Genomic DNA, 25670 nt, shown 5'->3' with positions numbered 1-25670 from the left:
CTTTAATTTAGGCCCAGCTGTGCCTAAACCCCCGGCGCCGCTTTACACAGAGATTAAATACAGACAACTGCGCTCTGAGGAGGAGGTGAGGAATAACGAGATAAGAGATAACGAGGCCAGCCCCGAACTCTTCCCAGGGTGAGTGAGTTGTCCAAGCAATGCTGGCGGAGCTTCAGCGCCCTCCACCCTAAACCACTCCCCATCCGGGTCCGGGTCAATGTTCCCCACCTGGAGCCTAAGTCAGGTCTGAATCAGGTCCTAAATCAGGTCTGATTCAGGTCCCGAAGGGTGCCCGGACAGCTGGAGCCCGCGGAGATCCGGGATTTGCTGCCGCCCAAACAAACACGGCCCTGTTTAACCTCCCCTGAGCAAACGAGTCTGCCCAGCTCCTCCTGACTCTTCCTGGAGCCTCCTCTGGGCTGCGATTCCTGGCAGCGCCCGAGGGTTTGATCCCTTCCTCCATCCCGGGCAGTGGGAAGAGGCTGGATCCAAGGGTTCGATCCCTTCCTGCCTCTGGGGGTTTGGGAAGAGGCTGGATCCAAGTGTTTGATCCCTTCCTCCAGCCCGGGGTGTGGGAAGAGGCCAGATCCAAGTGTTTGATCCCTTCCTCCATCCTGGAGTTTGGGAGGAAGTCGGGTCCATGGAGGGCTTGAATTGCACAGCTTGGGCTGGGGGCTCCTTCTCTGGCTGCCACGGCTCCTTGGGGACCCTCAGGGCTGTGGTGGCTCCGTGCCCCCCTCGGGCAGCACCAGGACTGCGGGCAGGAGGCTCCCGTGGGGGCCCGGGAAGGGCCGCAGCTCCTTGGCCCCGAAGCGTGGCGAGACGGGGTCGGCGAGGAAGCGGAGATGGAAACCGCGGCCGAGGCAGTGGACGAGGCCTCCCAGGGTGGCGCAGCGCAGCCCGGCCGGCTCGGGCAGGGGGTGGCTGCCACAGCGGTACCACAGCCTGGCGCTGGCGCTGCACCGTGACACGGCGACCTCGGCGCCGCTGGTGCCGCGCCGCAGCTGGAAGCGGTACAGGAACCCGTGGGCGCTCACCAGCTCGGCCGTCCTGTCCTTGTCGCCGATGGCCGGGCTGGTGACCCAGCTGTCCCCGCGGGCGTCGTAGCGCAGCAGCAGCGAGCGCAGGGTGCCCCCGGTGACGTAAATGTCCCCGTCGCACGCGGTGGCCGCGTGGGCTACGGCAAAGGTGTCCCTGGGCAGGGTGGCGGTGAAGGCCCAGCGGTCGAGCCGGGGGTTGTAGCGCTCCACGGTGGCCAAGCACTCGCCCCCGATGGCGTAGAGGTGGCCGTCCAGGGCCACCAGCTGGCAGTGCGGCCGCGCCTGGCGCAGGGGACAGACGTCGTGCCAGCTGTCGCCCAGGGGGTCGTAGCAGAGCACGCGGCGCGAGGGGCTCCGCGCATGGCCCGTGCCCTCCCAGCCGGGCACCACGAACAGGTAATTGAACATGGAGCACACGGCACAGCCCCGCCCGGCCACCTCGGCCGGCAGCTGGCACAGCTGGCACCAGCGGTCCCCGTCCTCGTCGTAGTAGCAGAGGCGGCCGCGGCGGTGGCCAGGCTCAGCCGGGGGGACATCGGCCACCACCAGACGTGGCCGCCCACGGCTCCGGAGCGCCGGGAGCAGCTCCCGCTCGCCGGCGTTGAGGCGGCCGTAGATGGCTGGGGAGCGCAGCACCTGCAGGAGGTGGTCGCTCATCACCTGGAGCGCGGCGTCCTGCAGGGCCCGCAGCTGCCGCGCCTTGGCCGCGCGCAGAACCTCAGAGCAGTTCCCCAGGTGCACCTGGCCGGGGGATGACACCTGGGACAGCTCAGGACCTGCAGCTGGAACCCCACCGGGCAATGGGAGCAGGGGGGGGATCCCCAGGGTGCTGCCCTTCCAGCCGGGAGAAGATGGCTCTGGAGGGTTCTCCATGCCCTCCTGTGGAGCTGAGGAACTGTTGGGATCAGGAATTTCCAAAGCTGGATTCTCCCCCTGGGTTCGGGAGCTCTGCGGCTCTGCCTGGTCCCGCTGCCCGCGGCGCTGGGATGTCCCCGCAGGGACGAAGGGCAGGGACGTCCGCCTGGACACCGACTCGGAGGTGGACTGCATGAAGTAGTCGTAGACTTTGCCCCGCAAGCCAGGCCTAGCCGGGCTATCCCAGTCCTTGTCCCGGCGCTCCGGGATGAAGTTCTCCTCCACCTGGATCTTGGCCACCGAGGAGAAGCAGTAGGAGGTGTCCGAGCCCGCCTCGCTCGCCGTCAGCAGCAGCCCCAGGCTGGAGGTGACGCTGAGGGTCCGGACTGTCCCCATGCTGCCCTCCCTGCTCCTCCCTGCTCCAGCCGGATCCTGCTCCGTGCTCTGGGCGCATCCATCCCCCTCTGTCCGGGCATCGGGAATCCCTGGGGAACGCCCGGAGCTCGGGGCAACTTCTTCCCTCCCTGCCGGGCTGTTCCATGCTCCGGCCAGGGCCGCGGGGTCGTGAGAGCCCAGCTCGCTTCCCAGCAAGATTCCCGGCTCGCTTCCCACCTTGACTCCTGCCTTGCTTCCAAGATCGCTTCCCAGCAAAATTTCTGACTCACTTCCCAGCAAAATTTCTGCCTTGCTTCCCAGCTCACTTCCCCCCTCAATTCCTGTCTCACTTTCCAGCTTGCTTTCCAGGTTGCTTCCCAGCTCGATTCCTGACTTAATTCCCAATTTATTTCCCAGCTTGTTTCCCAGCTCGTTTGTCTGCTCACTTCCTGACTCAATTCCTGGCTTTGTTATCAATTTGCTTCCTGGCTTTCTTCCTGGCTGACTTCCCAGCTCGCTTCCCGGCTCTTTTCCCAGCTCGCTTCCCGGCTCTTTTCCCAGCTCGCTTCCCGTCCTGCTCCTGGGATCGCTCCCCAGCTCAACCCCTGCTTCACTTACTGACTTAATTCCCAACTTCCATCCCAGTTTCCTTCCCAGCTCCCTTTCTATCCTAACCGGACCGAGCGGGGCTTTCCTGGGAATCAGCTCCAAACCCACCTCCTCTCCTTCCTCCTCCTCCTCATCCTCATTCCTTGGAAAGCTTTTCTCTCCCCAGAGAGCTGCGTGCCGCATCCCGGGGCCATTCCCAGATTTGTTTCCCCCATCCCTCCTCCTCCTCCTCCTCAGAGCCCCATCCCCATCCCGGTTTTCCCGCTGCTCTCCCGGCAGGATTTTTCCCGGGGGAGGCGAGCGGTTCCTACAAAACCTGAAGGCCAGGGACAGGAGCAGCAGCGCGGCCGCCGACAGGAGCAGCTTCCCGGGCAGCTGCATGTCCGAGTGCCAGGCCGGGGGCACCCGCTGGGGCATTTTTCCATGCGGGAATGCCGAAGAGCCGATTAATTATTTGCCGGGAGAGGCCGGAGTGCGGCGGTCTGGGACAAGGTGACTTTGAGCGGGCAGAGCTGGCAGGAGGCTTCCGGAGGAGCCGCGAATGTTTGGGATGGGCTGGGCTCCAGGGAAAGGTGCAGCCCAGGGCCGGCTCTGTTGGCCTGGGAAATGGAGAGAGAGACTCGGGGAAGGGCACAAAGGCAGGAAAAACATCCCCGGGGAGCTGCTTGTCCTCTGCGGTGCTTTAAAAAGGGTCACGCAACGAAAAAAGGAGAAAAAAAGAGAAAAAAAGAAAAAAGTTGTGCCCAGCAAAGGCTCCTCATCCCTCGGTGCTCCCGGAAAAGGGAGGGAGCAGCAGCCGGGAGCCCTTTGGGCTGATGCCGAGCAGCTGCTCCGCGGCACGGCCTGGTGACGAATTCAGCGGTTGATTCAGTGATTAATTAATTCAGTGATTAATTCAGCGGCCCTGGTTTGCCGCCCGCTGCCTTAGGAGGACTGACGGGAAAGAGCCCCGGAGCTTGTGGGGTCTCTCGGAGGCCGCCGTGGAAGTGGCGGGGAAGGAGGAGCTGGTGGAAAAGGAGCTGGGGGTGTCGGGAAGGGGGAAAATCCGGGAGCTGGGCAGGAAACCGGGGCTGGAGATCAGCTGTGGGCACGAGGAGAGGAGTGAAGGAAGGAATAAATGCAAGGAGAAATTCGGGATAGGAAGAGATGGGAGTTGTCATTCCTGAGGGTTGCTGCAGGGATTGGTGGGGAAACTGAGGCACGGCAGGGCTGCGTTCTCTCCCCGGGAAGGTGCTGGTGGTGGATCAGCTCCTGGCCTGAACTCCGAAGATTTCAGGGAATTCTTGTCCCCAAGAAACAAAAGTGGAACCACGGTGGGGGGGAAAGGCGGGAGCCTGGGGAATGGCATCACTGCCACCGCCGCCAAGGGAGGAGAACTCAAAGGGATCAGACCCAGGGGAACATCCGAGAGGGGCGGAAAAGAACGAGGGAAGAAAGAGCCAAGCTGGGGGTGGGTGGAAGCTCCTGCTTTCACTCAGGGACTCGCTCCCTGCTGGCTCCATCCCAATCCAGTGGGATTTTCCTCAGGGATGAAGCCAGGGGATGTGGGTGGTGTGCGGGTGATGTGTCCCAGCCCGTGGGTGGCTGCGGTGCGAGGGGGCCTTGCCAGGGGTCGCCAGTGGGAGGTGGGAGCTCAGGAATTCATTCCCCATGTCCTCAATTTCCCAGACCTCATCCCAATGGAGCAGCCGATCCCCACCAGCCTGTTCCCGAGATTTTGGGGTGGGGAGGAACCTCTGAACCCCCTCGGGGCAGATTCTCCACCATCCCTGGCATCCCTGAGTGCTGAGGTGTCCCCCTGCCCAGGCTGGGATGCTGAAATTCCCGGGAAGGCTGAAATTCCCGTGGTGGAGGGGATGGAGCTGGGTCCCCTGACCCTCCAGCTGGAGGATCCTGTCCTAAACACTGAAAATGTTTTTGTATCCCAGAAGAGGATGGAAAGGGAGCACAGGAATGACCCCCCCCCGGGCTGGTTCGGCACTCAGGGATCCCTGTGTTTGTCCCTGCTGGGAATATGGATCCACCAATGGAGGATATTTAGGATATTTTATTTAGGATTAATTTAGGATATCTAGGGGAATGTTTGGGATGCTATCCCCCTCTTGTGGGGAAATGCAGCACAGAAGAGCTTGGGGGAATTAAGATATTTCACTTAAAAGCTGGATTTTGGAGCACAGGTGGTGTCGTGCATCCAAAACAGTGCCAGCCAAACCCACCCAGCCTCTCTCCTCCATCCTGCCGGAGACAGAGCCCCAAAATCCATCCGTGGGGCGCTCGGTTTGGCCAAAACCTTGGGAAAAGGAGAATTTTTCCTGCCTGGAAGCCCGGGCAGTATCGAAGCTGAGGGAGGAGAGCCGCGTGTGGAGTCTGGGCACGCGTTCCAGGGCTCGGCTAATTGGGAAAGGGTCTGGCAGCCGCGACCTCCCGGGCCCTTCACCGCTCCTGCCGGGGCTTTCATCCCGCGGCTGGATCTACAAAGATCCCGGCGCTTGGGAGCCGGGGAGGAGGAGGATGAATTATTCATGCGCTCGGCAGCCCCGTGAACCCAGCCGGCAATGAGGGGGGAGGCGGGGGAGGCGCCGAGCGAAGCTCCCGCTGACTTTCCTGCAGGGCCGGAGCACCCCCGGTTCCCGCTATGCCAAAGAATGCACGGATTCCGCTGGATAAATCCCCATTTATCCCTGCCTGAGGTGTGAGGGGAGCGGGAGAAGCAGCGCTGACGTCTCGGCGCTTGTGACTCTAATTGAGCGTAATTACCTCTTCCAAACCTGCTAGAACCTTTTTCAAAGTCCCCTGGAATTCGGGAACGTCGATAACGCCGCTCCTTTGGGGTTTTCAGCTGCCGTCAGCCCCTCGCGAAGGCGCTGCTGTTTCGGTGGGGTTTTTTTTTCCGAGCTAATCAGATCTCCTCTGAAGGTTGTCAGGAGCGGATCTGTCAGCTCTCATCAATAATGGAACAACCTGAGCCGCTCCTTTCCCCTCCAGCCTCCTCTTGCATTATTCACTGCCGGCGCCTCGAACAACGGGATCGGGGATGGGGGGAAAGGGGGGCAAATTGGGGTCCTCTGCGATTTCCTGCAGGGAGAGGGTGGGGAGGGGAAGGTGGGTCCGGCACAGCGTGGATGGTTCTTTCTGGTGGGACTGTGGATGGTGGGAAGGAACCCATTTGTGTGGCTCGTTTTGGCAGGAAATCAGGAAAACAGGCAGCAGCTCTGCCCCAAAATGGGGAGAAACTCCCAAATCCCCTCACTCATCTGTCTGTGCTGGCACAAGGAAGGTCCCAGCCTTTGGCAGATCCATCCACGTCAGGAAATCCATCCCTTTTCCCAGGGATTCTTCCCAGAGCATCCCGAATCGGGGTGGGTTTGGGATGCAGGCCCACCCAGCCCGGCGTTCCTGCCCCAGCTGCTGGCTGGGGACATCCCAGCGCTCCCGGGGTGGCACCGAGTGGAGCCGGTGGTGGTCCCGCCGCTGGAATTGCTCCTCGTTTCCACGGGAATGCTCCTCATTTCCACGGTTCTGGGCTAAACCCGCCACATTTGCATTTAAATGGAGCTTCGGGCGGCTGGAAATGCTCGCTTTTCCAAGCGGGGAGGCCTAATGGCTGTTTAATCCTGGCGGTTGTTTAATTGGGACGGGATGAGGCTCCTGGAGCGGCTCCGATCCATGAGAAAGGGCAGAAAGATCCATGGGAGAGGCTCTCCAGAGCGTGGAGGGAAACTGAGGCAGGGAGAATTCCTGAAGAAATTAAGATTTTCTTCTGAAAAAACGAAGATTTTCTTCTTGTCCGTGGAGTGGAAGCACAGATCCGATGGGATTGGGATGCTTGGATGCCATTCCTTTGGAATGGAAGTGGAGCTGCTGATCCTCCCACACATCCCAGCCGGTCCCGATCCGACTGCTCCCAGTCCAAAGGGTAAAACTCTGGGATTTTGCATGGGAAGGAGCTCTGGAGCTGCTGTGGGTTTGTTTGGCTCCTCTGAGGCTGGGAAAGCAGCAAGGCTGGCAACTGAGCAGGGAAGGGCTGGAATCTGCTTAATAATAATTAATCATCACGGTGATAATGATGCTTAGGCTCGTGCGGGGCTTTGGGAAGATGAGGCACTGCACGGCTGCCAAATAATCCTCCAGGATTACAAGTTCCCAGAGCAAAAGGCTTGGGAGCGCCCCATCCTCGGGATCCTTTCCCCACAGGAGATCCCGGCCCACAGCCAAGTGCTCCACAACGAGGAAAAGGCTGGAAAGCCTCCAGGACTGGGGCAAAACCACCTGGATTTCGCCAGGAGCTGTCGTGCTGCGGGATTGACGCCATCCCGGGATGGGGCACCGCGGGAATGGCCGGATCCGGCCCGTTTCCATGGGGACAGCTGGCCACGAGGGGCCCGGCGCCGACGGGACACGCTGCCTGCTCAAGTGTGAGCACTGACATTTGGGGTCGGGAGCCGCCTGTCACTTGTCATTCCTCAGCCAGCCCGGGACGAGTGGCGCGCACGGGCCCTGGCTCCCAGCACAGCCGGAATCCCACCGGATAAACCCAGTGATCCACGACTTTGGGCTCCTGGTGCCGCCTCCGCGGCCTCAGGAGGGCTGGGGATGTGTGCCGGTCCTCACCCCGGGGAGACAAGGCCTGGAGCATCTCGGGGTGGTGGGAATGCTGCACGTGGGTTTTTCCAGGGAAAATTTGGTCCTTGAATCCTCGAATTCTCCTGCTCCCCCTTCCAAGAACTTGCAAAGCCCCAAAGCTGGGAACCCCAAGGTGGTGCTGGGAACCCCAAGGTGGTGCTGGGAACACAAACATGGAGCTGAGAGCACCAAGACAAAGCTGGGAACATTGACATGGAGCTGGGGACCCTGAGACAAAGCTGGGAACCCCAAAATGCAACTGGGAATCCCGAGACAGATTGGGAACCCCAAGAAAGAGCTGGGAGTCCCAAAATGGTGCTGGGAACCCCGAGATGCAACTGGGAATCCCAAGACAGCGCTGGGAACCCCGAGATGGAGTTGGGAACCCCAAGACAGTGCTGGGAACCTTGAGATGGAGCTGGGAATCCCAGCACAGGTAAAACATGAATTACGACTTTCTCCCAGAAGAGGTTTTCCTTTTTCCCTTTAATTCAATCGTCTGAGGAAGCCAAGACACGGAAAGAGACCGAGACTGTCAAGAGTATAGAAAAAAAAAGAGCGGGAGACCCGATGGCTGGAGGCAGGAATGCCAGGAGGAGCTGGACAGAGGAGGAGGAGGAAGAAGAGGAGGTGAAGCTTCACGTGAGCTCCAGGATCACTGTCAGGGTGAGCGCCAAAACAAATCTGAAGCCACAGTGGCCGGGAAGTGAACCTGGAGAGGAGAAAAAAGGGATCAGGAGTTCACGGAGCCACATACCAATGCTGGGGTTCAGAGCAGGACAGGGGCACCACTGGTTAGGAGGGGATCCCCCCCCCAAACGTTGGCCTGGGGGTTGGGTGGGGTCAGGTGGAGATGAGGGATGGGGTGGGAGCATCCGCAGGGTCCCTTTTGGGATGGAGGATGTTCCTGAGAACACGGGAGAGGGCTGGGGATGAGGAGAGATAGGGAAGGACATGGAATGAGGCAAAGAGAAATGGGAAAGGACATGGAATGAGGTAAAGAGAGATGGGAAAGGGCTTGGGATGAGGTGAGGAGAGATGGATGAGGGCTTGGAATGATGCAGAGAGATATGGGAAAGGGCTGGGAATGATGCTAGGAGGTGAGAAAGGTCTGGGAATGAGGAAAAGAGATGGATGAGGTCTTGGAATGAGGCTAGGAGATGGGAAAGGGCTGGGAATGAGGTGAGGAGAGAGGGGAAAGGGTTTGGAGTGAGGTAGAGATGGGCAAGGGTTTGGAATGTGGCAAGGAGAGATGGGAAAGGGCTTGGAGTGAGACAAGGGCAGATCAGAAAGGGCTTGGGATGAGTCAGAGAAGGATGGGCAAGAGCTTGGGACAAGGCAAGGAGAGATGGATGAGGGCTCAGAGTGAGACAAGGAGAGGTGGCCCAGGGCCGGGGCCAAGGCAAGGCCAGGCCCTCTCCGCACAGCCCTTCCCTCCCTGAGCATCTCCATGGAAATCCCAGTGCCACCAGCACCGCTCACCGTTGGAGTCTTCTGGTCCTCTGGGAATATTCGGATTTTCTAGCAGGAAACAAAGAGCAGAGAGACAATTTTAGGGGGGAGGAGGCAAGCAGGAACACGTGGGGGGCACAGCGGGGCCGCGGTGTGGCCGTACCGAAGACGATGAGGCGGGTGTGGGTGTCGGTGGAGCCCAGCGGGTTCTGGGCGGTGCAGCGGTACATGGAGCCGTTGAGCTCGGCCGGGACCCGCTCCAGCACCAGCTCCTTCCCGTCGTGCTCCGCGCTGCCGTCCAGGAGCCGGCTCCCCACGCGTGTCCACGTGAACAGCGGCTCCGGGAACACCTCGTTCTGCAGGGACAGGGTGAGGTCAGAGGGGAGCGGGAACGAGCAAAGCTGGAGATGAAATCATCACATCCAGCTTGGCGCTGGGACTGGGGCTCGGGATGAGCTTGGGATTGGGTTTAGGTCTGAGTTTGGGTTTGGGTTTAGGTCTGGGTCTGAGTCTGGGTTTGGGTTTGAGTTGGGTTTAGTTTGAATCTGAGCTTGAGTTTGCATCTGGGTCTGAGCCTGGGTTTGGGTTTAGGTTTGAGTCTGAGTTTGGGTCTGAGCTTGAGTTTGGATTTGGGTCTGGGTCTGAGTCTAAGCCTGGGTTTGAGCTGGGGTTTAGGTTTGGATTTGGGTTTGGGTTTGACTATGGTCTGGGTCTGGGTCTGAGTCTGGGTTTAGGTTTGAGTTTGGGTTAGAAGGGACATTTAAGCTCCTCCCATCCCACCCTGTGCCATGGACAGGGATGCCTTCCACTGTCCCAGATTGCTACAAGCCCCACCCAGCCTGTCCTTGGACACTTCCAGGGTGGAACAGCCACAACTTTGGCCAACCCATCCCAACATAGGGACTGTGATGCCACCAAGGCCACCAAGCCAAGCCCACGTCCACATCCTTGGATCAAGGCTGTCCATTCACCCCTGCAGCCTTGGGAATGCTGACCTGGAAGCCCTGCACCAGGATCCGCACGGTGTCCCCCACGCGCGCCCTCGTTGGGGTCATCGTGATCTTCGGACCCTTGGGAGCAACTGCACAGGAAGGGGACAGGAGGAGCCGTCAGCGCCGTGTGACATTCCCAGCGCCGGGGCTGCCCTTGGAGGGGTTAACGAGGCTTTGATGGATGATCCCAGTGAGGGGTGGCAGCCCAGGGGGTGATGGCTCCGTGATTGATGGCCGGGCTGAGTGACACCGGAATGACGGATGGACAGGGAGGGAAGGACCCCCTGGGCAGGAGAACGGGGAAAAGTGTGAGGCTGATGGATGGCTGGGATGGATTGATGGAAAGGAGTTATTTCCCAACCAAGCCCTTCACCGCTCAGAAAAAAGGCCAAGAAGGATCAGGTTGGTTTGAAGCCAGGAAGATGGACACCTCAGAGGAGCATTCCCAAAAAATGTGGCCTTGGTGAGTCTCACCCAGGTCCCATTAGCACAGGAGACCACCCCAAAGCCTGGCTGGCACAAAATCCCAAGGACAGCATGGAAAAAACTGGGAATCCCTTTTCCCATGCCAGACTAGGGACGCTCCTCCGCTGGGATGGAGGGACACCACACAGGACCTGCTCCTGCTTCCACCTGGGGCTGTGCGGATGTCCCTGCTGGGCCAGAAGTGGGAGGGGACATCCCAGGAGCTTTCTGGACATTCATGGAAGGAGAAGGGGAAATGGGCAGGAGCGAGGTTGCGCTTTGGATCTGTCACCTTTGTCAATCCAAGCTTTGTCATGGATGGGACAAAATGGACCTGGATGTGACCCCAGCAGCACACAGGGGGACAAAGAGCCACCAGAGAGCTGTGGTGGAGGATGCTGGAAGCCCTTGGAATGGCCATCCCTGCCCTGGGATGCTCTATCTGGACACCCTGAGACCATGGACTGCTCTTTCCAGGTAGGATGTGGCCCTCTGGAGCAGGACAGGGGAGGATGCACTGAAAGTGATCCCACCATGCCCTGACTGGGACAAAAAGGCAGCTTTTGGGTTGGTGTTGGGTTTAATGCAGCTTTTTTTTTTTGGAATATCTTCGCTTTTATTGGGAATCTATATTTTATGTATACCCATAGTGTGTATTTATACTATGGATGTAGGGAAAGGGTTAAGGGGATCTGCTGGGATGGTTCCCAAAAAAAGGAGTGGATGGGCACCCAAGGAGCTGCAGGGACACCTCCAGGGACGAGGAGAGCCCTGGATTTGCGGACTGGGGAAAATGTGGGCTGAGCTTTGCCAATCCAGGTCTTGGACCTCCTGGGCAAGAGCATCAAAGCCATGAGGTCTTGACCTTGGATCTAAACCCAAAGAGCTCCAGGAAGTGGAAAAATGAAGGATTTCCATACGTTTTGGATGCTGAGGAAGAGATTTAATGCAAAGATGTCAGGAAGCCAAGGAGAAGCTCTCCAGGAGATGATGAGGAGCCAAGTGCTCCACTTGGCCTGGAGCAAAGCCCAGGCTGCTCCTCCACCTGGCTGGAGGCTGGGAGAAGCTTTCCAGAGGAGTGTCCTGAGGCTGGAAAACCCCGTGGAGAGCTCAGCCTCTTCCAGAGGGAGCCAGGAGAGGGGAGGAGAGCCCCAGGTAAGGTGAGAGGTGGTGATGGACCTGTTGATCCCACGGTCACCTGAGGAGCTTCTGCTCTTCCAGGGACCTGGGAATGTGGGGAGACAAATTCCCTGGCTTCAATCCCATCAACCTGTCACAGCTCCACAGGCAGGAGCCAACTCGGGAATTTCCTCTCTGGCAATTGCCACTGGGATGAGCTTTGTGGCAGCCACTAAGGGTCATGGGATGCCCTTGGATCTCCTGGCACTGGGATGGAGGTGACAGCTCCATCCTCAGCTCCAATACCCTCTTCCTGCTCATCATGACACAGATTCTCCAAAAATCCTTTTTTATCCCAGCAAACCCCCCCACTAAACACTGCTTATGGCTGGGGGGCCATAAACACCTGGAAAATCCCTTTTGCTGCCTGATGGACATCCCAGATTCCCTCCTCCCATCAAAAGTTTTGTGGAGCCTTGGCATCACCACCTCTATCCCAATGCAGCCCCTTGGATCCCGATGTGTACCTAAAAAACCCCCAGAAGAAAAGAAAAAGGACGAAAGGAGAGAGAAAATGGGTGCAAGGAAAGCAAAACATGTGGAATTAAAACAGAAAACAAAACCCTGTGGAAAAGTCCAGAAAAATGGGCAGAAAAATGCAAAAAAAAAAAAAAAGGCAAAAATGAAAAAAAAAAAAGCAAAAAAAAAAAAAAAAAAAAAAAAAAAAAAAATGGAAAAAAAACAAAAAAAAAATTTTAAACCCAAAAATTGAAGGAAGGGGAAAAAAAAAAAAAAAAAAAAAAAAAGAAAAAAAAAAAAAAAAAAAAAAAAAAAAAAAAAAAAAAAAGAAAAAAAGAAAAAATGGAGAAAAAACAAAAAAAAAATTTTAAACCCAAAAATTGAGAGGAAAGTAAAGAAACAAAAAGGAAATTAAGGAAAAAAAAAAAAGAAGGAAAACAGGCCAAAAATAGTGGGAAAATAAAAAAACATTAAATAGACCAAAAATGGGTTGAAAAGGCAAAAAATGTTAGGGAAAGGCCAAAAACTGGAGAGAAAGGCTAAAGAATAAAAACAGAAAAGCCAAAGAAAAGAGAAAAAAATCCTGCAAAATGGACAAAAGTGCCCAAAACCCAGGAAAAGCCCCAAATCCGTTGGCTTACCTAGCGTGACCTCAGACTGCATGGGCATGGAGAGCGCCGGGTGCTTGACCTCGCAGCTGAAGAGCGCCTCGTTGTCGATTTGGGGGTTCAGGGTCCATGTGAGGGTGGCCCGGGCCTCGACGGTGCCGTCGCTGACGGGCGCGTGCGTGTGCCGGAAGTAATAGATGGGCTCGGCCATGTGCACCCAGCGCGGGAATTCCCGGCTCACAACCGTCTCGGGAATGCTTTCCGTCACCGAATCCCGCTCGGCCGCCAGCCCCCGCGGTGGATCCACCGTGGCAAAGGGGTTTCCCATTCCCAGCTCGCCGTCGGCGGCCAGGGATTTTGGCAGCTTGGTGTCGTCCAGGTCGCGGTGCAGGAGGTTCCGGGGGGCCCAGCTGCTGGCGCCGGCCGGCGGCTCCGGCAGCGGGGTGGCCTCGATGGGCTCCCCGTCCCGCTTGAAGTACACCTGGAGGGGACAAAGGGGACAATGAGTGCAGCAGGGGTGTCCTCAGCATCCCTTTGGATGGAACCCATTGTCCTTTCCCCACTCCCAAATCCCAAAAGTTTGGTTCATTCTCTCCCAAATCCCAAAAGTTTGGTTCATTCTCTCCCAAATCCCAAAGATTTGGTTCATTCTCTCACAAATCCCAAAGATTTGGTCCTTTCCCCACTCCCAAATCCTGAAAGTTTTGTTCATTCTGTGCTCCCCAATCCCAAAGATTTGGTTTGTTCCCTGCTCCCAAATCCCAAAGGTCTGATTAGTTCCCTGCTTCTGCATCCCAAAGGTTTGATCCTTTCCTCACTCCCAAATCCCACGGTCTCCATAGAAAGATGGGATCTGGGGAACAGGTTTGGCCTGATGGAAGAGCACAAGGATCTGGTGGATTTTACAGAGGAGGTGTTGGGTTATTCCATGTGCCAGTGGGAGGGATGATCCCACCCAGATGGCAGCACCATCCCGCCTCTCCAGCTGGGAGCATCCTGCCTTTCCAGCCAATATCCCATCCCACCTCTCCAGCTGCGAGCATCTCACATTTCCAGGCAGCATCATCCCACCTCTCCAGCTGGTCCCATCCCTCCTTGCTGATCTGTAACTTCCTACCTCCCTGGCCAGAAGCACCATCCCAACTTCTCCAGCTGGAAGCATCCCACCTTTCCGGTTGGCAGCATTATCCCACCTCACTGGATGGAAGCATCCCACCTTTCCAGTTGGCAGCATTATCCCACCTCAGTGGATGGAAGCATCCCACCTTTCCAGTTGGAAGCATTATCCCACCTCACTGGATGGCGGCATCCTGTCTCTCTAGCAGGAATCATCCCACATTTCCAGTTGGCATCATTCCACCTCACTGCCTGGAAGCATCCCGCCTTTCCAGTCAGCAGTATCATCCCACTTCTCCAGCTGGAAACATCCCACATTTCCAGTCAGGACCATTATCCCACCTCTGTGGCTGGAAGCACCCCACCTTTCCAGTCGGAAGCGTTATTCCCCCTCACTGGATGGCAGCATCTTGTTTTTCCAGTTGGCTTCATCCCACCTCACCACCTGGGAACATCCGACCTTGCCGGTCAGAAGCATTATCCCACCTCTCCAGCTGGAAGCATTCTGCCTTTCCAGTCATCATTATCCCATTTCTCCAGCTGGAAACATCCCGTCTTTCCAGTCAGGACCATTATCCCGCCCCACCATCCAGAAGCCTCATCCTGCTTTTCCAGCAATATTCCACCTTTCCAGCTGGCACAGCCATCCCACCGTGGTAGAGAAGAGCATCCCAGCATCATCCTACCTTCCAGCTGGCAGCATTCCCTCTTCCAGGAGATCCATCCCTCCACTCCGGCAGCCTTATCCCACCTCATCCATCCCATGTGGATGGGAGCAATTCCCTCATGGAGCATCCTGGTTAAAAATCCCCCTTGGGGGAATTTTCCCTTCCAGGGGGATTCCAGCTCCGCTCTTCCCTTCTCCCAGCCCCTGGCTGCCTTCCCGCATGAAGGATCCCCTAGAAGTGAACAATCCCTCCTTTCCATGGATACAACACTTCCAGCCAAGCCTCCACCATCTGTTCCAGGCTCCGATTATCCACGCATGGATCGGGAATCTTCCGTTAGCAGCTCTTTGGAGCAGCTCTGATCCCTCTCCAGCCCATTTGGAAGGATTCCTTTGGATTTGCAAGCAGATTTTGGGGCCTGGCTGGCTCAGCTTGGAATTCCCAAGGATGGGAGACAGGGAACAACTGGCCCTGGAAAGGCAAATGCTCCCTGGCGCATCCTCAAGTCAGAAATACAGGGAAAAAAGGGATTTGGGAATTCCTAAAGCGACGCTGTAGGACGAGGGTGGGATTTTAATCAAGAGAAAGGAAAAAAAACGGGATTGGAGGGATTGGATCTGTCCCAGCTTTGCTCTTCACGGCACAGAGCTGGGATGGAAAGAGGCGGTGCTGGAGCCCCTGGGCTGCACTGATAAGGCCGGGAAAAGTCTGATAAGGCTGGCTCCACTCGGGAAAACACTGATAAGGAGCAGGAAAAGGCTGAAAAGGAACCAGGAGAACGCAGATGTGGCCACCTTCTCCTGGGATAACATTCTCTGTGGACGGTTTTACCTGGGATAACCCTGGTCATGAGTGGGAAAATGCTGATAAAGCTGGTTTCACCCAGGAAAAAGCTGATAAGAATGGTTCTGCCTGGGAAAACGCTGGTAAGAAACCGGAAAAACACAAATGTGGCCGGCTTCTCCCGGGATAATGTCCCCAGGACGGTTCCACTGGGAAAACACTGATAAGGACAGGGATAGCACTGATAAGGACATGGATAGCGCTGATAAAGGCTGGGATAACGCTGATAAGGACCAAGGACCGGGATCACACTGATAAGGATGGCTCCTCTTGGGATAAAGCTCCTTGGGATGGCTCCAGCTGTGCCTGAACCATGGCAAATATTCCCAAAAAAGAGAGAATAAATAGATGGAAAAAGAAAGGGAGAATGAACAGGAACAAAACTTGGATTGGGAAATGCTTCCTCCGTCCCCAAACCCTTCCCAGGCTTGTCCCAGTTCTTTGGGAGAGCCCAAAATCAAGTAGGCCCTCCCCAAAAAATTCCAGTGACTGGGAAAACCAGCTCTGGGAAAGATCTCCTCCTCTGGCCGGCTCCTGTTTTCCTTGGGAAAAAAAAAAAAGGGCAAGCTGTGAAAACCCTTTTCCTGCCGACATCTCCCAGCTCCATGCCCGCTTTCCCAAACATTCCCAAGGCTTTCAAGTGCCTGGTGCTGGGGCGGGGGAATTTTCTGCTCCCAAATTCCATTTGTTCTTCAACATGTGGAGAAAGGGAGGAAAACAGAGTGCTGGAGCCAGGAAAGTGCCAGCTTTTCATTGTTGTGTCTGGGAAATATTCCATGAGCAGGGAATGTTTGATTCCTCGTTTCTGATCCAGGGATGCTCCTGATCTCTCACTCCATGCAGAGGGAATGTTTGATCCTTGCTCCAGGATTCTCCCAATCCCTCATTCCATGGAATGTTTGATCCCTGTTCCTGCTCCAGGATTCTCCCAATCCCTCATTCCATGGAATGTTTGATCCTTGTTCCTGCTCCAGGGATTCTCCAGTCCCTCATTCCATGCACAGGGAATGTTTGAATCCTCATCCCATGAACTCCTCCCGTGCGCACAGGGAGTGTTTTAATCCAGTTTAATTCCCTGATTTTCCCATCTAGAGGCAAGCGATGGCCAAATCCCAAGGGAAGCACTGGATTTACAGCTGGATTTACAGCCCCGGAGTCAGGGATGTGAAATTCCTGCCTGGAGCTGCCAAAACCTTTTCCAAACAGGAATCAGGAATTTGTTCAACATCCAAGGAGCAGCTCTGGGGATCCAGGGAAACCAAAGCAGGGATGGAGCAACTCTGGAGCATCTCCGGAGCATCCTCGGTGCATCTCTGGAGCATCTAGAGCACCCCTGGAACATCCCTGGAGCATCTCCAGAACATCCCCTGAGCATCCTCTGAGTAACCCTTGAGTATCCCAAGCATCATCTGACTCCTCTGAGTAACCTTGGAGTACCTCCTGACCTACCTGAACATCCACGTGAGCATCCCGAGCTTATCCTGAACATGCCTGGAGTATCCTCTGCGTAACCTTGGAGTATCCTCTGAGGAGCCCCTGAGTATCCTCTGAGTGACCCCCAGGCACCCTGAGCATTCCCAGAACATTCCCTGAGTAATCCCTGAGCATCTCCTGACACCCCTGAGCTTCTCCAGAGCATTCCTGAAGCATTCCCGGAGTAATCCCTGAGCATCTCCTGACGCCTCCTTGAGCATCCCAAACTCCTCCTGAGCCTCTCCTGAGCAGGGCCTGAGGATCCTCCTGATCCATCCCATAATAGTCCCTCCCCAGCCCCGTTTTCCCACCCTTTTCCCACTCTAAATCCACATTCATTCCCACACAGCTGTGCTTTTCCTTAAGGATAAAAACCAACTCCAAATGTAGCAGGGAAAAACAGCAAAGAACACCCCAAAAAAATCCCAAATCCCAAAGAATTGGGAAGGATTTCCCACTTCCCACCTGCTCATCCCATGGGATGAGCCAGGCCCAGCCCTTCCCAGGCCATTCTGGATATTTCCAGCTGGAAAACCTCCCATGACTGGAGGAAATCCCAGCTTTTCTTACCCCCCACACCGGGAAAAACGAGCTGGGAAAATCCAATCAGAAAATTCTCATTTCCCGAGGAAACGAGGCCAGAAAGAAACCGGGAGGAAGGGAAATTTCATCCCAGTTTTTTTCCCCCGGAGTTGAAGCCTCTCCTGACCTTTTTTCCAAGCTGCAGAGTTGGTTTTAGAGCAGCAGGAATGGAGCAGGTGTAGAATCAGGAATAAACCTGGAATTCTGGAAGTGATTCCCACTTGGAATAAAAGCAAGGAGACGCTCCCGTGCCTGTTTTATAAATAAATATGGATCTGTTTTTCCCAATTTTCCCAAGCTTTGGATTTCTCTCCCCATTCCCACCTCTAAAAATCCCAATTTCCCCCACCTTTTCCCTGCGAATCATCAGGAAAACCGGGGACACCCCTTGGATGGGGCACGGGTTCTGCTGGAATCCTTTCAACGGGGGCAAAAATAAGGAAAAAAATTCCTAAAAATTTGCATTAATAGGGAGAAAGGACTCACCGCACAGTGGATTGGTAGACGAGGTCTTCCCGCTTCCGGTAGTTTTCCATCTGGGAAAAGTTGGTGGAAAACATGGCATCAAAGGTGAAGATCTTCTGCTTGATGGTGCCGCCGTCAGTCACCTGCGGGAAACAACCCCAGTGTCCCAAATCTGGGAATTTTGGGCCCTTTTTGGAATGTTTCAAAGTGTTTTCATTTCTGACAATTTGAATAAATTGATTTTGGTTTGAATAGATTTGTTTAAATTTGAATGTATTTATTTAAATTTTAAAATATTTATTTGCATTTAACATAATTTTTAGTATTTTGGTATTTATTTAGATTTGAATAAATTTATTTGAATTTTAATTTGTTTTAAATGCTGTAAATACATTTATTTTAATATTTTATGTGGTGCATTTAAATACTTACATTAGAATTTTATTTTTGGTTTTGTTTCTATTTTGATTTTTGTTTTTATTATATTGTGATTTCCATATTTATCCATAGAATCCCAGTGTCTTTCATCTTGGAATTTATGGATTTATGATGCCCCTGCTGAGGTGAAATCTAAATCCACATTTTCTATCCTGTTATTCCATTTTCCAGCTGGGAATTGTCACTTTTAAATGGAAAATTGGTTTTTTTAGGACTCTATTCCCTGTGTCTTCCAGTGCCTCTGGATTTATCTTCTCTGCTTTGGAGGAGGAGTTTCAGTGGAAAAATATGGAGGAAAATGGGAATTTTGGGGCTAAACCAGCTCCCAGCAGAGAGTGAAATTTCCCATTTTTTAAAATAAACCAGGAACAGCAGAAGAAGACTTTGGGATTTAATCCTCAAATTCAAAATTTCCCAAGGACAAAACCCCAAATCCCCACCCAACACTTGGCCAAAATTCTGCCGTTATTCCCCATTTCCTCTCTTCCCAATTTTCCAGTGGCAAAAAGTGGTGGAAAAGAAGGAAAAAAAATCCATCACTAAAAAAACTCTTCCAGTTTATTATCCCAGGCTGAGGCGTTTATGGGAAAGAAATTCCACCCTGGCACGGATGTGGGATAAAGAAAAGTGGGATAAATGATGGGAGTTGTAAATCTCCGGCCTTGGGAAGTTTCCAAGGATTTTTTCCGGACTTTTCTTTGGGTTTGAGGAGAAACATGGGATATGCTCTGGGATGGAGAAGGGATCCAAATCCAAAGGGATTTTAGGGATTCTTTTAGGGTGGGAAGTGCTGGGAGTGGTGGAGGAGGTGCCCATGGATCGGGAGTTTGCAGTCTTGGGATTTTCCCAGCACATCTGGACAGATGTGGGACCAAATCCCACCCCATCCAAGGGGAGCTGGAGTCACCCTCCAGGAATCCTCACATTCCCTGAGGATTGGGAGAGCCACTTCCAATCCTGAGGGAATTCCAGGGAATTCCAGAAAAAGGCTCATCATGAATTCTCTCTTTCCAGGGATCAGCCCTAATTCCAGCCTTTTATCCAGGCCCAGGGGAGAAGCTCCATGGGAATTTGCAGCCCAACTGCAGTCAAAAAAGGAGGATAATCGGGCAGCATCCCATGGTTCCTGTCCCAGTGGATGTCTCCACATCCAGGAATTTTGGGAAAAGGGGCACAGGAACACATTATGGGCACTGCTTCCTGCATTATTCATAAATCCCAGAAGAAATCCCATTCCCGACAAAACTCAGCTGTTCCCAAGGCAGCTCCTGCCTGCTGCCCTCCCCTCCACAGTGACCCGAACAAATCCCAAAATCCATTAAAACGAGTATTTGCTGTTCCCAAAATCCATTAAAATCTCTGGAGCCTCCCGTCACGATGCCCAAAGGACCCAAAATCATCGGGAAGTGATGGATGTGGGATGAAGGGAGCGGTTGGAAAGGGTCGGAATTGGGATCTGATCCAGGCTCCGTGTCCCGAGCACGGATTGATGGATTCCCTTCCTCCAAGCAAATGGAAATGGCTCTGGAAAGAGGGAAAATTCCCTGGAGCGGCTGCAGCACTCCCAGTGTTTGGGGGAGGGAGGAGGGAGGGGTGCAGGGTCCACGCCAGAGCCCCAGGAAGAACTCATTATCCTGGAAAAGTCTGGACTTAGGATTTTCCTGCCCATTCCCTGGAGAATCAACTGGGAAAAACTTATTATCCTGGAAAACCCCAGTTTAGGGTTTTTTCCAGGCCATTCCCTGGAGAATCAACCGGGAAAACTCTTTATCCTGAAATACTCCTGGTTTAGGATTTTCCTGCCCATTCCCTGGAGAATCAACTGGGAAAAACTTGTTGTCTTGGAAAACTCTGAATTTAGGGGTTTTTTTCCTGTCCATTCCCTGGAGAATCACAACAATGGGAATAACTGGTTATCTGGAAAACTCTGGATTAAGGTTTTTCCCATACTCCAGGGATACTACACGGAGCAATTCCCATACTCCAGGGACACCACCAGGAGCAATGCCAGGGCCCTGCTCCCAGCAATCCCAGCTCCAGTTCATTCCCTTCCTGCTGATTACCCTGAGCACCAAACTCTAATTAATGGAGGCAGAGCTCCGTGGGCTCCCCTCCGTTCCTGTCCTTCATTCCCGGACATCCCAGGAATCCCACTCAGCACCAGGGAATGGTGCCTGGCCCTGGTCTGACACCTCAGATCCACCAAACCCCATTTGCAATTCCCAAATTCCCATGCTCTGAGCCCAGCCCAACTCAGCTCCGCCTCCCTTCCTGCTGCACAGAGCTTGACTGGGGCCTCCAAGGATTTTCCCTCCCTCTCCTGCTTTCCTGAGCTCCACTGGGAAAAGAAGTCATTTTCCCAGTTCCCATCCAGGCACCAACCACACCAACATGGGATCTGGCGCAACCCTGGAGATGCCGGAAGCCTCATTCCGAGCGGATTCTGCCACCCCCATCTCCTGCCAAGGCTTTTTCAGGAGCTCTCCAGGTGCAGATCCGTGTTCACACCTGTTCCCGGGAACATCACACCTTGCGGAGGTGTTGGAATTGTTGGATGTTAATTAACGCCTCCGCCTGCGGGATGTGTTCCTGTTTATTCTCAGAAAAATTCCCTTTGCTCATCCCAGGAATGCTGAAATCAGCGGCGTTCCAGCAGCTGAGGGGTTTCCCAGCGGGAGGAAAGGGTTGTCCCTGCTGTCCCTCATCCCTGGGGATGCCAGGGGAATTGCTGGAATTGCAGGTGCTGGTTGCAGTGTGGGGTTTCTCCGTGGGGTTTCACCCATGGGATGAGGCTCCTCAGCCTTGGAGTGCACAGATCCCAATGGGATCACCCACCCGGGAGTTATGGACCCATCCCAGGGGTTATGGATCCATCCCAGGGGTTATGGATGCATTCCATGGGTTATGGATGTACCCTGTGGGTTATGGATCTATCCCACAGGTTATGGATCCATCCCAGGAGTTACAGATATATTCCATGGGTTATGCATGCCACAGGTTATGGATCCATCCCAGGAGTTATGGATCCACCCCAGGGTTACGGATCCATTCCAGGGGTTATGGATCCATCCCATGGATTATGGATCCACCCCAGGGGTTACGGATCCACCTCGGGTTACGGATCCATTCCAGGGGTATGGATCCATTCCAGGGGTATGGATCCGTCCCACAGGTTATGGATCCAGGGGTTATTCCTCACTCCACTCCCCACCAAAGCGCTGCCATTGACTTTTCCTTCTCTCTCTTCCTTTTCCCTGCCCCTTCCCGCCCCTGGAGCAGCTCAGATCCCTCAGACTCCAGGAGCTCCTTCTGCTCCTGTCCAATAAATCCCGGGAACAAGGAGCTGGGCGTGACCCCAATCCAGCGCTCCAGAGCCACATTCCCATGATTTACAGGCAGAATAAACAGAATCCCACAGCTCCGGAGGCTCCACCCCAGCTCTCCTGGATCCATCCATCACCTCCAACATCCTGGAGCTGCCACAGGAGCTTTGGGAAGCTGCAAAAGTCCAGGAGTGAGGCAAGGCAGGGAGAAAAATGGGAAAAAAACCCCTTAAAATCAGGAAGGAATTGGGCAAATCCTGAGATGCTCCATGAAAAACCCAACTTCCCAAACCTGTGAAGCTCCTTGGGAAAGGAGCAAGAGGGAAGGAGAGGTAAAAACCCGTGGAAGAAAGGGGGGATTTGTGGGGATAAAAATCAAAGCTGGGATATTTCTGCCCTTCCCTTTCCCTCTGAGGTTTCTCGGAGCATCGTTTGCTCCGGAGCAGCAGCCGCTCCCTCATCCCTCGTCGCAGGGGGGATTATGCAAATCCAGCTCCCAGGAAAGTGGGTTAATCCAATATTACCGAGTGGAAAAGGGAAGGAAAAACCTGGTGGAGATGGCAGAGCTAGCAGAAAAAAAATTTCTCCCTGAAAAAGAGGGGAGGTGGAGCCAATTCCAAGCTGGAATTTTGGATTAGGGGCAGGTTTGGGGTTCTATTCCCTGTCTGTCCAGCGTTTAGGGGTCCATCCATAAATAATTACAGGAAAATCCATCTTGGATTCCATGGAGATGTTCCTGTGCACATACCACATTCCAACAGCCGGATTTGCACCCGTCCTTTCCCTGTTTATAAACCTGGGAATGGAGGAGAGCATTAGGCAAGAGCAGCTCCTTGTTCAGGGAGTGGGAACAGGATGGGAAATCCAAGGAAAAATATTCCCAGCTGCTCCATCTGATGCCACTGATACTCCTTGCCCTCTCTTTGCCTCCTGCAGGAATTTTCCCTGGAAAACCTCAGGTTTTCTTGGATAAAACCATTTGTGGTTGGCAGCTTATCCCAAATTTCCCTGGAGAAAGCTCAGGATTGGTGAACCTGAGGCTGGATCAAGGCTTGGGAATGATGATCCAGGGGCAGCTCCAGTCTCCAAATCCTTCCTTTCCCAAATAAAACCAGGCTCCAAGTTCCCCTTTGCCAAATAAAATCAGGCTCCAAATCCCTCCTTTTCCAAAGAAAATTGGCCTCCAAGTCCTTCCTTTACCAAATAAAACCAATATCCAAATCCTTCCTTTCCCAAACAAAATCAGGCTCCAAATTCCCCCGTTCCTAAAGAAAAACAACATCCAAATGCACCTTTCCCAAATAAAACTGGTTCCCAAATTCATCTTTCCAAAATAAAATCAACATCCAAATCCTTCCTTTCCCAAATAAAACTGGCCCCCAAATTTCCCCCATTCCCAAATAAAGCCAGGTTCCAAATTCCCCCCTTTCCCAATAAAACCAGGAACTTCCCTCCTGCTCAACATCCCAAATTCCCAAAGGTGTTGGGAACAGGGAAGGTTTTTTTTCTAAAAGCTCTACGTGAAGAACCCCAAACTTCTCCCCAAACCCCGGATATCCCAAATTTTCCACATTCCTCCTTTTTCCCCATAATTTTCCACCCACCAAGCTCTTGGCAGAGCAGTGCCAACCTCAGCTCTGACTCCAAATCCCAACCCAGTCCCGAGCCATCCCTAAACCCAGCTGGCAGCCACTCCAAAAAAAGAGGAGGGCTCCATCCCAAATCCAATGATGATCCCAAATCCAATGATGATCCCAAATCCCGATGATCCCAAATCCCGATGGTACCAAATCCATCCCGCATCCCTCCCAGTCACATTTCCCAGGCCAGCCCAGCTGCCTCCCTCCTCCTGCCTGGAATTGGTATTCCCATCAGCCCGAGTTCCGTCTGCTTTTCCCGCCTCATCCAGCCCTGACCTTCTGTTCCCGAGGCGCGGAGCGGCCGGGCCAGCTCCGCATTCCCATTCCCGAGGCATCGGAGCTCACCCGGTACCAGACGATCTCCCGCATTTTCCCGTCGGTTTTGAAGTTGCATTTCAGGGTCACGGCGTCTCCCACCACCACCGGGGGCAGGGGCTCGATGCTGACGGTCAGATATCCTGGAAAAGTGGGGAAAAAGGCAGGGAAAGAGAGCTGAGATCCAGGGACATCTGGAATTGCTGGTTTCCAGGAATTTTATGGATTAATGGCACTGTTAGTTCCCAGTGAAAGCCCTGACCCCTCACAGGGCTGGGTTTGGGCCATCCCCAAGAATCCCAAAAAAGCCAAAATTGAAGGAAATCCTCCCTGAATTTCAGAAAATCCCAGCGGCCACCATTCCCACTGCAAATTCCTGTCCTTCCTACAGCTTTGCTTTGGGCTCCATCATCTCTCCCCACTCCCTGCCCTGTGCTTGCACAAAACTTTCCAAATTCCTCATTCCCAATGGGAATTCTCCAACAACTTCCCCAGAGGATGTGCAACCCCCACCCGAGAGTTTTCCAGCTCCTTCCCCATCTCCCCACAGCCGGATTCCGGATCCAACCTCGTTCCAGAGGAAAATTGGAGTCTGAGCAGCTCCATCCGTCCCTTTTCTCCCTGTTTCCCCTCGATTTGTTGGGAAATCGGGAGAGGGAAGCAGCCAGGGGGGCAGCAGGGACAGGAATTGCATTCCTGCTTTATTTTCCTGCCTTTCCTGCGGCTGTTGGGAATTGATGGATTGACAGCCTGGCAAATCCCAGGCATCCTTCCCTGTTTGACACCGGGATATCAAAAAAAACCCAAAACCCACCCACTCAAAATTCTCTTTTTTTAAATCTCTCCTCACACCAGGTGGGAAAAGAGCCGAAAAAGTCTGGGAAACAGGAGCAGGTTTGGAAATGGGGCTAGAAACCGGAGATTCCTTTGTGGAAGATGCCCTGCAAGGGCAGAAGGTGAATTCCTGGGATTTTTTGTGCCTCCCAGGCGGTGATCCTGAGGCTCAGCATTCCTTGTAAAACAACTTAGAGGTGTTTGTGCCATAAATCCCAGGCACGACCTGCGGGAGAACACGCTCCGGGAACACGTGCCGGCTGCGGCAGCAGGGCAGCGTGGCCTGGAATATTGAACACCGGGAAAAAGCCGGAAAATCCCGTTTTGTGCTGCTTTTGGGGGGCTGCGGGAACAGCTCTGCACAAGGAAACACCAGGGGAAAAAGTGGATTTTTGGGACTGTTTGGGGGTAGGGCTGAGGGTTAAATCTCTTTTCAGCCCCAAATGATGCTTGGAATGAGGGAATTTTGATGTTGTATCCTGGAATCCTCGTTTTCCTGGCTGAGAGTGACCCAAATCCTGGCCAACATTCCCTGTCCACCCGGGGCCGGTGCCTTTCCAGTCTCTCCCTGCCTGTCCAGGGTTTATTTTTGTTCCTAAAGCAGGGATTAAATCCCTGCGATTGCCAAGGCTGCACGAGGGCCCCTTGGATTCGGGGCTGTGCGGATGGAAAAGGCAGGAACGGGAGGAGGAGGAGGAGGAAGAGGAGGAGGAAGGGCAGCCGAGGTCTCTCCGGCTGCCCCGACTCCCCTCGCTCGGCTTTTGACATTTCCGAACGCCGGGACGAGCAACAGGCACGGAAAAGCGGCGGGGAGGGTGGGGGATGAGCAAACCCTTGGCAGCGCGGCAGGATCCGCCCCAAGGAATTCGGGATGGAGCCTCCGTGCGTGCGCAAGAGCTCTGCCTTTCCATGGAGCCCCCGGGTGGGATCGCAGCTCCTGCCTGCCCCCGGATCAACCGGAGATTAAAGGGAGCCGGGGAGGAGCTGGCAAAGCTGGAGCAAAGATTGGATTTTCCCTCCTGTCCGTGGGATGTGGAGATCCAGGAGTTCCCAGAGCGGCATTTCTGGATGGTTTCCATCCCTCTTCTGACATTATTCCCTTCCAGAACTGTGCACTTCCATACAAAACCATCCCCATTGCAGTCCAGAGCAGAGACTGGATTTTCCCCCTATCCATGGGATCCAGGAGTTCCCAGCTCAGCATTTCTGGACGTTTTCCATCCCTCTTCCCACATTATTCCCTTCCAGACCTGTGCACTTCCATGGGAAATGGATCCATCCCCATCCCAGCCCAACTGCAGTGGGAATTGGATTTT

At 54.2% G+C, this 25670-nt stretch overlaps 2 protein-coding genes across 2 annotated transcripts in view; both read right to left on the bottom strand.

The window, feature by feature from the left end:
• Positions 1–490: 490 nt before the first annotated feature.
• Positions 491–3296, bottom strand: KLHDC7A (kelch domain containing 7A). Its single transcript, XM_041463456.1, has 2 exons — positions 2557–3296; positions 491–2523 (listed from the first exon to the last, which is right to left on the bottom strand). The coding sequence occupies exons 1-2, from the start codon at positions 3294–3296 to the stop codon at positions 711–713; spliced, it is 2553 nt and encodes an 850-aa protein (XP_041319390.1). The 3' UTR covers positions 491–710.
• A 4721-nt stretch (positions 3297–8017) lies between these two features.
• IGSF21 (immunoglobin superfamily member 21) overlaps positions 8018–25670 on the bottom strand; it is a 36509-nt gene continuing 18856 nt past the window's right edge. Inside the window, exons 2-8 of the mRNA XM_041463393.1 lie at positions 23551–23663; positions 17831–17947; positions 12691–13138; positions 9950–10035; positions 9118–9310; positions 8985–9023; positions 8018–8214 (exon numbers count right to left, since the gene is read on the bottom strand). Of these exons, the coding sequence (XP_041319327.1) occupies positions 8141–8214; positions 8985–9023; positions 9118–9310; positions 9950–10035; positions 12691–13138; positions 17831–17947; positions 23551–23663 (1070 nt within the window). The 3' untranslated portion in view covers positions 8018–8140. The remainder of the gene's footprint in view (positions 8215–8984; positions 9024–9117; positions 9311–9949; positions 10036–12690; positions 13139–17830; positions 17948–23550; positions 23664–25670) is intronic.

This window comes from Pyrgilauda ruficollis, unplaced genomic scaffold (assembly GCF_017590135.1).
Source record: "Pyrgilauda ruficollis isolate IOZ18807 unplaced genomic scaffold, ASM1759013v1 scaffold165, whole genome shotgun sequence".
Taxonomy (NCBI): Eukaryota; Metazoa; Chordata; class Aves; order Passeriformes; family Passeridae; genus Pyrgilauda; species Pyrgilauda ruficollis.
Note: the sequence above shows the minus strand (reverse complement) of the source record. Positions and strands in the feature narration are given on the sequence as shown.

Bases quoted from the DNA above. Each gene is read 5' to 3' on its own strand.
- KLHDC7A (XM_041463456.1), bottom strand. From the start codon at position 3,296: ATGCCCCAGCGGGTGCCCCCGGCCTGGCACTCGGACATGCAGCTGCCC. The intron at 2,524-2,556 runs GTCAGAAATTTT...CGATCTTGGAAG, and splicing joins GAAATTTTGCTGGGAAGTGA to CAAGGCAGGAGTCAAGGTGG.